Source organism: Rhinopithecus bieti, unplaced genomic scaffold (genome assembly GCF_001698545.2).
Source record: "Rhinopithecus bieti isolate Rb0 unplaced genomic scaffold, ASM169854v2 scaffold_10685, whole genome shotgun sequence".
In the NCBI taxonomy this organism is placed as follows: Eukaryota; Metazoa; Chordata; class Mammalia; order Primates; family Cercopithecidae; genus Rhinopithecus; species Rhinopithecus bieti.
The window spans coordinates 541,806-553,805 of record NW_016806950.1 but is presented as its reverse complement, the minus strand read 5'-3'; the positions used below and the strand labels follow the sequence as shown (position 1 = coordinate 553,805).

The 12,000-nt window shown below is 54.8% G+C and overlaps 1 protein-coding gene across 1 annotated transcript in view; it reads right to left on the bottom strand.

Annotated features, from left to right (window-relative positions):
- ARHGAP23 (Rho GTPase activating protein 23) overlaps window positions 1–11,594 on the bottom strand; it is an 88,129-nt gene extending 76,535 nt beyond the window's left edge. Inside the window, exon 1 of the mRNA XM_017879024.1 lies at window positions 11,356–11,594. Within this exon, the coding sequence (XP_017734513.1) occupies window positions 11,356–11,418 (63 nt within the window). The 5' untranslated portion in view covers window positions 11,419–11,594. The remainder of the gene's footprint in view (window positions 1–11,355) is intronic.
- Between the last annotated feature and the right edge of the window lie 406 nt (window positions 11,595–12,000).

The following is a 12,000-nucleotide window of genomic DNA, read 5'->3' as shown; positions in this document are numbered from 1 at the left end:
ACCACTCACGAGCAAACCCAGACTCCACACTGAATCACAGAAGACACAGAGAAGCAGAACTTAATCTACATCTCTCTGCACACACCACCCATTACATCTGTCCTCCCCACCCCTTCATTATGCCAACCTTTGCTTGGATTTCAGGGCTCAGCTGTGGGGAAGAGGGTCTACCTTCCCTGGGTGAGGGGTGTCCTCCCAGCTCTTTGTTGTCAGAGAATATAGCAGTCACAACAATGACAGACCTAGGAGTCTGAGAGACCCAGCTTTAATTTTTGTGGGGGGGTGAGGGTGGATAGGGTCTTGCTCTGTTACCCAGGCTGGAGGGCAGCGGTGCAATTATAGCTCACTGTAGCCTCGAACTCCTGAGCTCAAGCAATCTTCCCAACTCAGCCTCCCAAGTGGCTGGGACTACAAGTGTGCACCACCACACCTGGCTAATTTTTTAGAGACAGGGTCTTGCTATGTTGCCCATGTTGGTCTCAAATTCTTGACCTCTGGCTCATGCCTGTAATCCCAACACTTTGGGAAACCAAGGCAGGAGGATCACTTGAGCTCAGGAGTTCAAGACCAGCCTAGGCAACATAGGGAGACCCCCACCACTACAAAAAAATTAGCCAAGCATGGTAGTGTGTGCCTGATTGTGCCACTGCACTTCAGCCTGGGTGACAGAGCAAAACTCTCTCTCTCAAAAAAAAAAAAAAAAAAAAAAAAATCCTGGCTTCAAGCAATCCTCCTGTCGAAGCCTCCCAAGTCTCTGGGATTATGGGTATGAGCCACCGTGCCTGGCCCAGCTTGAAATTTGATGCTTGGTGACCTTAAGTGAAGTTATTTGCCCACTCCAGGTCTCAGTTGTTGCATCTGTAATTATACATCCCCCTTATGACGGCACTTGAAAATCGATCAAAAGGATTTCACTATAGAATCCTCAGGTTAATGACAGATTTGGAAACAGGAGATGAAAGAAAGGAGATTAATCATATCACCAACTGGTTTTTAACCAATCTCTATGGCAATTCTACCCAGCTTCCGACTTCCAGCTTTAAACTCCTGTTAATGCCTTTTTGACCACATTCACTCTCCAGCGATTACCATGGTGAAGACACTAGCTTGTGTAGGCTGCAGGTCCGTCTCCCCAGTCACACTGGGCCATTTTTACATTAATATTTTTGGCAGGGGGCCCCCTGAGGGGTGTTCGGTACTGGTAGATCGGGTGGATGCAAATCTTAGGACTCATGGTTATACAATCTTTGTGGAGACTTTTTGTCTGGCTTTTGGGCGGTAGGAAAAGCAGACAAGGAGGCCCTTGAGGGCAAGATTGTGTCTCATTCATCCAGGTCCCAAGAGAGAGCCTGGAACGCAGAGAGCAAGCAAGCAGCAATCACCACTGACAGCGGGTTCGTTTTGGCTCCGGCCCACTGCCGCACTTTCCCGAGCCCTGGGCCTCCCATGCTGGGGTCAGGTTGTTCTCCTGCCCTAGGCTGAAATTAGGGAGAGAGCAGGAGGGGCGCTGTCTGCAAGCCAGGCCTGGGAATATCCTCAGCATCCCCAGACCACGCCCCATCTCTCAGATAAGGCTTTCCCTAGCACTGGGGGTACCTAGGCCTCTAGGCCACTGGAGAAGACAAAGGTCCCAGTGCGGAAGGAAGAGGAGCTGTTTCTCTCTCACTTTGGCAACCCCGGCCTGGTTGTGTGGTCCCCATTTTCTGCCTCCTACCCTCCCCTCTTGCAAACATCCCCCCTGCCCGCCGCACCATCTCCTGGGCTCTGGACCCAACCTCAGTTGTCCCCCTCGCCTTCCTTGAAACATCTAGGTGCTGTGTGGGAGGGGCACAGTGCCAAGGCTTCATTAGAGCTAATGAAGTTCAGCTTTGCGATGCCACTGCAAGATACAGTGCGCAGACAGCCTCCATTGCAGCCTGGGGCCTCCGCCCCCTCCTCCGCCTCTCTTGGGGAGGAGCCCAGGGCCACACCTCCAGAAGAGGAAAGGAAGATTTATAAGAATCTTCCCAGGCCAGGTGCGGTGGCTCATGCCTGTAATCCCAACACTCTGGGAGGCTAAGGCAGGCAGATCACCTGAGGTCAGGAGTTCAAGACCAGCCTGACCAACATGGCGAAAGCCCATCTCTACTAAAAGTGGGTGCCTGTCATCCCAACTACTCGGGAGGCAGAGGCAGGAGAATCGCTTGAACCTGGGAGAGGTTGCAGTGTGCCGAGATCATGCCATTGCACTGCAGTCTGGGTGACAGAGCAAAACTCTGTCTCAAAAACAACAACAACAAAAATCTTCCCTAGTACAGAGAGTGCCTTGAGGCCAAGGAGAGATCGGGTTCCGGGGCAAGAAGTAGAAACAGCATCAGAGTGGGGGCAAGATTCTCCCTTGGGCTGCCAAAGGCTCCCCTGTGCATTGCTCAGTCCAAAAGCCTGGGGTCCCCCTTTCTACCTGGACCTTGGGGAACTCACCATTCCTTCCTCTCCTTCTTTTCACGGAATCACCGCAGGTCAGAGCTGAAGGAACTCTGGGCACTTCTCTACAACCCTCTTATGACAACTCAACAACCCGAGGCCCCTTCCTCCTCCCACCTGGCATCCATCCTCTCAAGCGATCCTCCTGCCTCAGCCTCCCGAGTAGCTGGGACTACAGGCGTGAGCCACCATAGTCCCTACAGTCCTAACCACACAGGGCTGGCTTCCTTCCACTCTTGCTGGTCCTTTCTTCTCTGCTCTATCCCCTTGGACTGTCCTTTCTCTAGGCCTCAGTTTCCCCATGAGGCAAATGGAGAGACAGGGAAGGAGGGTGGCCTCTGATATTCCTCCAGCTGAAACAAAGGAAGACGTCCCCCCTCTGGATAGCTTTCCTCCTCCTTCCGTCCCTTTTCGGGAAAAAGACAGAGTTCCTCCACCTTGAGCATAAGGGAGACTCTATGGAGAGCCTCTCCCTCCAGCCTTCGGGGACTCTCAGGATCAGGAAAAGCTCTAGATTGCCCAGGCCCCCACCTCTCCCTCCTCCCAAGAGCTCTGAGTCTGGCGTCCACACCCGATTCTTTCCAAGCTCTCACACTTTTGGGGAAATCAAAAAGGAAGAAGCAGCTGTTGATGCAGGAAAACAGAGCCAGACAGAAGTCAGATTGGAGACAGAAACACTCTCGGCCAGAATGAACTCGGCCCCTCCCTAGGTGGACCCCAACTTGGGGCTAAGGCCCCTTGAGTGGTTATCCTCCCACATGGCTCCCACGCGGTCCCGCAGCCCACCACATTCCTCCGGCCACACACCTCCCACCAGCCTCCCCACTCCGAGAGGCCAAGGCAGGTCTGTTTCTGTCCCTCAGGCCTCAGCCTGTGGGTCTCAGTCATCCCCATGTCCTGCCCCACGCTGTCTCTCCTCCCAGGGATTGTCCCACCCCCACGCTGTCTCTCCTCCCAGGGATTGTCCCGCCCCCACGCTGTCTCTCCTCCAGCGGATTGTCCACCCCACACGCTGTCTCCTCTCCAGGGATTGCTCCACACCCACCGCTGTCCTCCTCCCCAGGGATTGTCCCGCCCCACCGCTGCTCTCCTCTCCCAGGGATTCAGGCCGAGCTTTGAAAGGGTCACTGCAAAGAGGACCTGCCTGCCGAGGGCCTAGCCAGACCCAGGGCCAACTCCTCGGCCAGATTCCCGGCGGCTGGGGACAAAGGCCCCACTGTTCCCCGACCCCCGGATGCCCCCAAATGCACTGGGCATAAGAAGTCTTTCTTTGCCCAGTTCCGCTCCTTACGGGCCCGGGCTCCTTGCCACCGGGAGTAGCCTTGGCTCCTCCTCCAGGAGAAGCTGGGGGGTTGGCGGGACAGGGAATTACCAGTTTCCCCATTGCCACCACCATACACCCAAACCCCTTGGGCACCCAGAATGATGAAACCTAGCTGGGTGCGGTGGCTCATGCTTGTAATCCCAGCACTTTGGGAGGCTGAGGCAGGCGGATTACCTGAGGTCAGGAGTTCGAGACCAGCCTGGCCAACATGCTGAAACCTTGTCTCTACAAAAATAGAAACATTAGCCAGGCGTGGTGGCGCACCTGTAATCCCAGCTACTCAGGAGGCTGAGGCACGAGGATGATGACGCAACCCTGGGGCCAACTTTAGGACCAGTGGCCCAGGACCCTCTCTGCTCCTTGGCCACCAAGCCCTTCGTGGGCCTAGAATACAATCCCACCTTTTCCCACCTATCAGAACCATACCCACCCTTGCAGTCCTCCTCCAGGAAGCCTCTCAGGACTACCTATCCTCTGAGGAGCCTCACAGTCCAAACCATAGCAGCCAACTCCTGATGTTCCCAGAGGCTGGGGACATCTCTGCCTGCTCTCCTCAATGCCCCACAGTAGGAAGTAGGATTCACCTGCTCCTCTCATTTCCTATCATATAGTGCTGATGCCAAAGCAGGGCCCTGAAAGTTTCCTGTGCCAAGGCTTTCCTGAATTCTCTCTAGTGCATATCATTCTCCAGCCTGTGCTTGCCTGGACCTCATTGCACCTCCAGTGACGGGGGCCTCATTACCTCCAGAGGCAGGTCACTTTCTCTTTAGATTACTCTGACCATAAAGGTCAGTACTTTTTGCTGAGCCAAAAGTGCATTGTTCTCATTTCTATCCATTGATTGTTTTTTTAATAATAGTTGCTACCAATAATTGAGATGACTAAATCTCAGCCACTTTACCAATATTACCTCATTTAGCCCTCTCCATAATTTTGGGGGATTATTTCAGGGATAAGAAAACCAGCCAGGTGTGGTGGCTCACACCTGTAATCCCTACACTTTAGGAGGCCAAAGCGCAGGGATTGCTTGAGTCCAGGAGTTTGAGACCAGTCTGGGCAACATGGCAAAACCCTGTCTCTATAAAAAATACAAAAATAGAAAAATTAGCTGGGCATGGTGGCATGCACCTGTAGTCTCAACTACTCAGGAGGCTGAGGAGGGAGGCTCACTTGATCCCAGGAGTTCAAGGCTGTAGTGCACCAAGCTCACACCACTGCACTCCAGCCTGAGCAATAGAACGAGACCCTGCCTCAAAAGAATAAAAGAAAACCGAGGCTAAAACAATGAAGCAACTTGACCAAGGGCACACAGTGAACAAGGAGTACATCTAAAATTTGGACCTCAGCAGGCTGAAGGCAGGCAAAGCCCATACACTCTACCTGAGGATGCTCCTGCCTCCCAACGAACTGAGGGTCATGCCAGGCTCAGGCCTCGTAGCTCCCGTGATTGGCCTGTCTAGATTAAATGGTGGACCATATCTCCCTCGGGGTCCTCTTTTTTTCTAGCCAGCTCCTCTCCAGCCTTTTTCAGTAGATGAGGTGTGGCCTGCAGATAGTGACTAACTAGTTCTTTGTTGTTGTTGTTGTTGTTGTTTGAGGCGGAGTCTCGCTCTGTCGCCCAGGCTGGAGTGCAGTGGCCGGATCTCCGCTCACTGCAAACTCCGCCTCCCGGGTTCCCACCATTCTCCTGCCTCAGCCTCCCGAGTAGCTGGGACTACAGGCACCCGCCACCTCGTCCGGCTAGTTTTTTGTATTTTCTAGTAGAGACGGGGTTTCACTGTGTTAGCCAGGATGGTCTCGATCTCCTGACCTCGTGATCCGCCTGTCTCGGCCTCCCAAAGTGCTGGGATTACAGGCTTGAGCCACCGCGCCCGGCTTTTTTCTTTTTTTTTTGAAACGGAGTCTCACTCTGTTGCCCAGGCTGGAGTGCAGTGGCGTGATTTCAGCTCACTGCAATCTCCACCTCCCGGGTCACAACCATTTCTTCCTGCCTCAGCTTCCCAAGTAGCTGGGACCACAGGTGCCCGCCACCACAACCTGCTGGATTTTTTTATTTTTTAGTAGAGATGGCGGTTTTGCCGTGTCAGCCAGGATGGTCTCGATTCTCCTGGACCTCGTGATCTGCCCGCCTGGCCTCCCAAAGTGCTGGGATTACAGGCTGTGAGCCACCGCGCACCGCGCCCAGCCTCTTGACTAGTCTTAATTCAAACCAACAAATGGGGAGCAGAGGGGGTCAGAGGGCAAGAGGTCATCTGCCTAGGTGCACAGGGCTTTGAGGAGGTTTCAGATGTCCCTGGGCCTAAGGTTTAGGAATGGAGGGAGGTGGCCAGAAATCCAACACTCCCTTCTCGCTCTTTTTTGTTTTATTTTGTTTTGTTTTTTGAGACAGGGTCTCATTATGTTGCCCAGGCTGGAGGGCAGTGGTGCAGTCACGGCTCACTGCACTCGAACCCTCCAGCTCAAGTGATTTTCCCACCTCCACTACCTGAGTAGCTAGGACTACATGCTCAGCTATGTTTTTTTTTTTTTTTTTTAGACTACATTTTGCTCTTGTCACTCAGTCTGGAGCGCAATGGCATGATCTTGGCCCACTGCAATCTCCCTCTCCCAGGTTCAAGCGATTGTCCTGCCTCAGCCTCCCAGGTAGCTGGGACTACAGGTGTGTGCCACTTTGCCCAGCCAATTTTGTACTTTTAGTAGAGACGGGGTTTCACCGTGTTGACCAGGCTGGTCTCAAACTCCTGACCTCAGGTGATCCACCCGCCTTGGCCTCCCAAAGTGCTGGGATTACAGGTGTGCGCCTCTGTGCCCGGCACCAACACCCTTTCTGTGAGAGATAGAGAATTGATAGTTAGGACAGGCCCTGCCCCAAACCAGGCTCTGTCTAACCCTCTAACTTCAAAAGGACAGAATCTTCCACCACAAAGAGATGCATTGAGCTGAACATCTCAGGGCCAGAGAGATGAAAAATAAACAGGCCTCTTGATTCCAACCTGTAGTTTTTTTCCCACGTGCTCTTTCTTCAGCACCGACCCCTCAGAACTCTGAGGGAACAAGAGAGGGAGGGAGAGCCAAAGAGAAGCTGAAGACTGGGGAAGCCCCCGGTGACCCCTGCCATGCTTCGGTGTGGGCGAGTGGACCTTCCCTTCCTCTCTAGGTTTGGCTCAGGCACTGTTGTGAGAAAACAAGGTGTGATACACCTCCAAGCCACCTTCCCAAGACCCCAGCACCCCCACTTCCAAAGGGATAGGCTATAGGAGTCTGTGGTTTTTCCATACACACTGTCCCATTAGTCATGAATTAATTCTGGTTTTTTTTTTTTTCAATCTTTTTACTTCATGGCCAACGTAATAGCATTATTCATGAATTCAGTCATTTGGTCTACAAACATTATCTGAGGACTTGCTGTATGCCAGGCTCTGTGGACACCGAGACAAACATGACACCTCTGGGGCCCCTTGGAATGGGGTTAAGAACATGGCCAACTCTTCAGCTCTGCCACTTACTTGCTGGGTGGCCTTTGGAAGCCATGGTATCTCCTTGTGTCAGTTTCTTTTTTTTTTTTTTCTTTTTCTTTCTTTTTTTTTGAGAAGGAGTTTCACTCTTGTCACCCAGGCTGGAGTGAAATGGCACGATCTCGGCTCACTGCAACCTCTGTTTGCCCGGTTCAGGCAATTCTCCTGTCTCAGCCTCCCAAGAAGCTGGAAGTACAGGTGCGCATCCCATGCCCGGCTAATTTTTTGTGTTTTTAGTAGAGACGGGGTTTCACCATGTTGGCCAGGTTGGTCTTGAACTCTTGACCTCAGGTGATCTGCCCACCCCAGCCTCCCAAAGTGCTGGGATTACAGGTGTGAGCCACCGTACCCAGCCTGTGTCAGTTTCTTAATCTGTCAAGTGGGGTGATGGTAATATACCATAGAGGTAAGCACTATGGAAGGAGTTGCTATCATTATTTTTCTTGGCCTCAAATAACTCCTGTCTGGTGGGGTAGATGGATATGAGATGGGCCATCACAGTGTCAGGGGTAGAGCTGAGCCTGGGGCGCCCTGGGAGGCCACAGGCGGGGCTGTTCCCTGGTTTGCACTTCACAAACATTTATGGAGAACTGCTCTGTGCCAGGCTCTGTGCTGGCCACTAGGGACACAGAGATGAACAGGACACATTGTCCACTCATCCCTGCTCCTCCCTGCCCTCCCCTCTCCCTCTTGGAGCCCAGTCCAAGAACCCTGCACTGAGGGGGGCCACGAAGGACAGAACCAACCACAGAGGGAAAGGCATGGCCTGGGAGCTGGGAGTCAGAAGATGGGTCCTTGTCTGCCAAGGCTGAGGGACCTTGGGCACTCCCCAGTCTGTTTCCCCACTGTAGCATAAGAGAGTTGGACATGATGACCCCTTTGGTCCTCGCCCACTCTGACAGGTGGTAAATACACCCCACCCCAAAAGGGCTTTAAAATCTCCCCAAAGTCCAGCCCCAAGGCCATCTCAGCCTGACGTCCCACTGAGGCAGTGGGGGAGGAGACGTCCGCCTGGCACAGACTGGTACTGCCCTGCTGACAAACTGGCACAATTTCACAAGAAACAGGGGGGGCTGGATCTAAAGGCGGGTTGTTTGAAGGGGGTGGGGGGGTGCTAGGGGAAAGGCAGCACCAGCTCCCACATGCCCTATTCATGTCTCTCTCCCGAGACGGTGAGAGCAGGATCATTAAAACCGGGCTTTGTCCAAATCCCTGACCAAGCCAATATCTCACCTTTGAACCCCTGCAGCCAACAGAGCAGGGCTTGATGCCCCTTTGGAAGGAAAACACCAGTGAACTGAGCCCTGGCCGAGTGCTATAGGCCGGCTTGGGGCAGGGTGGGAAAGATTGGAGGAGTAAAGAAATAGAACAGAAGACAAGCAACCAAGCTGTAATCCAGCCAGAAGCTGACCTTGATCTTGGGCTGTGTACAAAATGGACACAGATTTGGGGTGGGAGTGACAGCGGGACACAGCAGGTCCTGAGAAGCCAGATAGTGAGGGTGAGAGCAAGACCCTAGAGCCAGACTGCCATGTTCCTACCCTGGCTCCACAGGGCACTGGGGGTGTGATTTGGGCTGCAATATTAGCTGTCTGTGCCTCAGTGTCCTCAACTGTAAAATGGGGATAATAATGGTATCTACCTCTTAGTGGTATTGTGAGGATCAAATGAGGTTGTTTTTATAAATCCTGGCCAGGAGTTTTTGCTGTCTGTGTATTAACTATGAGCTACACTGTGAAAGCAATTCCCCTTCCTTAAAAACACATTTTTTGTTTCCAGGCACCAATGCTCATTTGAATATATTTGCTGGCATATTTGATATCTCCAATGACCATCTCCAGATTTCTACATTGGAATCCAACTTACAAGAATCCACCTGACCCACTATACTGCTGGAAACTTCCCTGCATGGCTAGCCTGGGATGCTGTGGGTCACAAGCCCCTCCCTAGAAGTTCTCCTGAGTATCTAACTGCAGTCCCTCACATTGTAACTTCTTCCACACTGCTGCTTTGTAGTCTCTCTTTTAACCTTACACATCAAGAAGTCCTTCTGAGTATTCCTGCAATGAAGGATGAAGCAATCTACTACCCACTCCTGCACTGCTCTGCTCAGAACCAGCACCCTCCCTCACTCCCACTCCCATCCATGCCAAGAACGCTGCACTTCTTCCCCATGAGCCCAAGGTCAGCCCGAGGAGAGTGGCACAAGCATGGGGCCTCTTCCCCTGACCCAGTCCCTCTCTGCTTGGGCTAGGATCCGTGCAAGCCTGACCAATTGCTGTAGTCAGACACCTTCCTAATAGCTTTACTCCCCAAGCTTCATCTTGTGCCCTGACTACCTTCAAGTGTCCTGGGTTCTTGCCTGGGCACTGTCACTGTGTAGGCTCAGACCCTCTCTGTGAAATGGGACACCAACACCTACCCTGCCCACTCCCATTCTTCCTGTTTATTATTATTGAGGCCTTTGAATCCAGCATTGAATGTAGAGGATTTACTGCTCCCACGGTTCCCAAGAAGAGGTCAGGGCCTCAGGTGCAGGATCTTGGAATTCCCAGCCACCTTGGGGTGGACCCAACCACACTGTGGGCAAGTGGAAGCCACTGGAGCTGGGGACCTTTGGGCTGCCTTTGGAGGTGAAATGACTGGTTATATAATCGAGATTCAAATCGCATGCCAATGAGTACATGGCAGTAAGAGTCGTCACTTTGGGGAATGGGGTCTGTTGCCCTGGCAGAGGGGAGAACCACATGGGATCAAAAGCCACTCACCCCCAGCTAGGCTGCAGGGTTGGGGTGGAGACAGAGAGGGGTGCAGGGGATAGAGATGAAGTATTTGTTGTTGGTGGGGGACTGAAACCAAGGGACTCATGCTTAATGACCTCCACCCCCACCCCCTGTCCATCCTGAATTTCAAGTTCATAATTAGGAAACACACTTTGGCTGAAGGGAGTCCGGGAGAGATGCAGATTGAGGGAGAACTGAACACATCCAGCAACCAAGGAACACACCAGTCTCCAAAAGAGTTGCAAGCAGCAGATCCCACCTTCAACACTGCCGGGAAAGCCGGGGAGGAGAGTCCCCAAGTCTTTCAGCCCTGTCTAAAGAGGAACAGGCCTCAGCCCAGGCCTTGACCTCAACCTGGACCTCAGGGAATTTCTTTTCCGAGCTCAGGGAAACTGTTGACCTGACAGTGTTCAACCCTTCAACTTAGGAGGAGGGAGGCCTGCTGGAGTGCTCCTGCAGGGCGGGCAGCCAGGCTCAGAGGTAAGGGAATGACCCTAATGGGGGATGGGGCCGGGAGGCCCCTGCTGGCCCCTCCCCAGACTCAGCAGCTGGCAGATGAAAGAACCCAAGCAGAGCAGCCCAGCGCTGAGTAATGCCCCTGGCACCCCGCGCTTTGACCCACCCACAGCCGGTCGGAGAGTGCAGAGGGGAGGGCAGCCGCGCCGCCAGAGCCGGGGGTCCCAGGCCTGTGTCTAGGACTTCCCCAGGACCCAGGAGGGCGGCGGAACCGTGCCTGGCAACCCGTCCCGCAGTCCGACCCGGCAGGGGGCGAGTGTGGCGCGGGGAGGGGGTGGTCTGGACTCCTTGGCGGAGGACGTCCCGCTACGGGAACCCCCTCCCCCACTCCCTCTCCCTCCAGCTGTGCCGGGGCCTCGCCAACGGAAAACGAAAACTCGGGCAGAGGAAACGGCGGCAGGCGCCCCGCCTGACAAACCCGGACAAAAGCTGCGGGCCTCCCGCCCCCGCTGCCCAGCCGCTGGGGGCCTGGCACCGCCACCCGGGTCTGTGCCCCCTGCCCTGGCAGCCCCGTGCCCGTCCCGGCCCCTTGCCTACCTTCCTCCTTCCCGCCCCTCTATCCCGGACAGCTCTTGCTCGGGCCCCCTCCCGGGCCTGCCACTAGCTGAAGCTCCCCGCAGCGGTGCCCGCGGTGCCCGCGCCCACCGTGCGCCCCAGGCTGTGCAGGGCGAGCGGGGTCGCAGCGACCCCGGCCTGACCGCCCGCTCCCCAGCAGCTACCGGCCCCGCCCACTTCCCTGGCCCAGCGCCCTCACCTGTGGGGGCCGGGGCTCCGGGCGGGGCGGGATCCCGACCAGGCAGAAGGCGACTCCATTCATCGGGTGGCAGCGGAGGCTCTGTGGCCAGGGCACTGCTGGGGGCGCCGGCAGGGACCCGGGAGGGGCGGGGCCGGGGCGGGGCCCAGCGCGGTGTGGCTCCCCCCCGGGGTCCGCCCCCTCGCCCCTCCCCCTTCCCACCACCCACCCCGCGCTCCCTTCGGGGTGAGCCGGTGGCCTCGCTCAAGGGCCACAGACCGGCAACTGGGCTGAGGCAGGGACGAGGGCTGCCTGAGAGTTGAACGTCAGAGCCCAGTCTGGGGAGAGAGGCGGTCTCCAGGAGACGCTTTCCCGGCCTCCAAGGGACCGGCCCAGATAGAGGGCCATCCAGGCCCAGGAAAGAGGACAAGGGCACCGAACCCAGAACTAGCACAGGGACAGGGAGGGAGGGAGAGGGAAGCAAAGAGAAACAGCCAGCCAGAGGTGGTCAGAAACAGAGATCCAGAGACCCAGAAAGAATGAGAAAGACAGAGACAAGATAGAGACAGCACAGAGAGAGGCAGAGAAGGTGAGAAACAAAGATGAGGAGACCCAGGATCAGAAAGTGGGGGAGACAGAAAAAGGCTTAGAGGCCTTCTTCCCTTT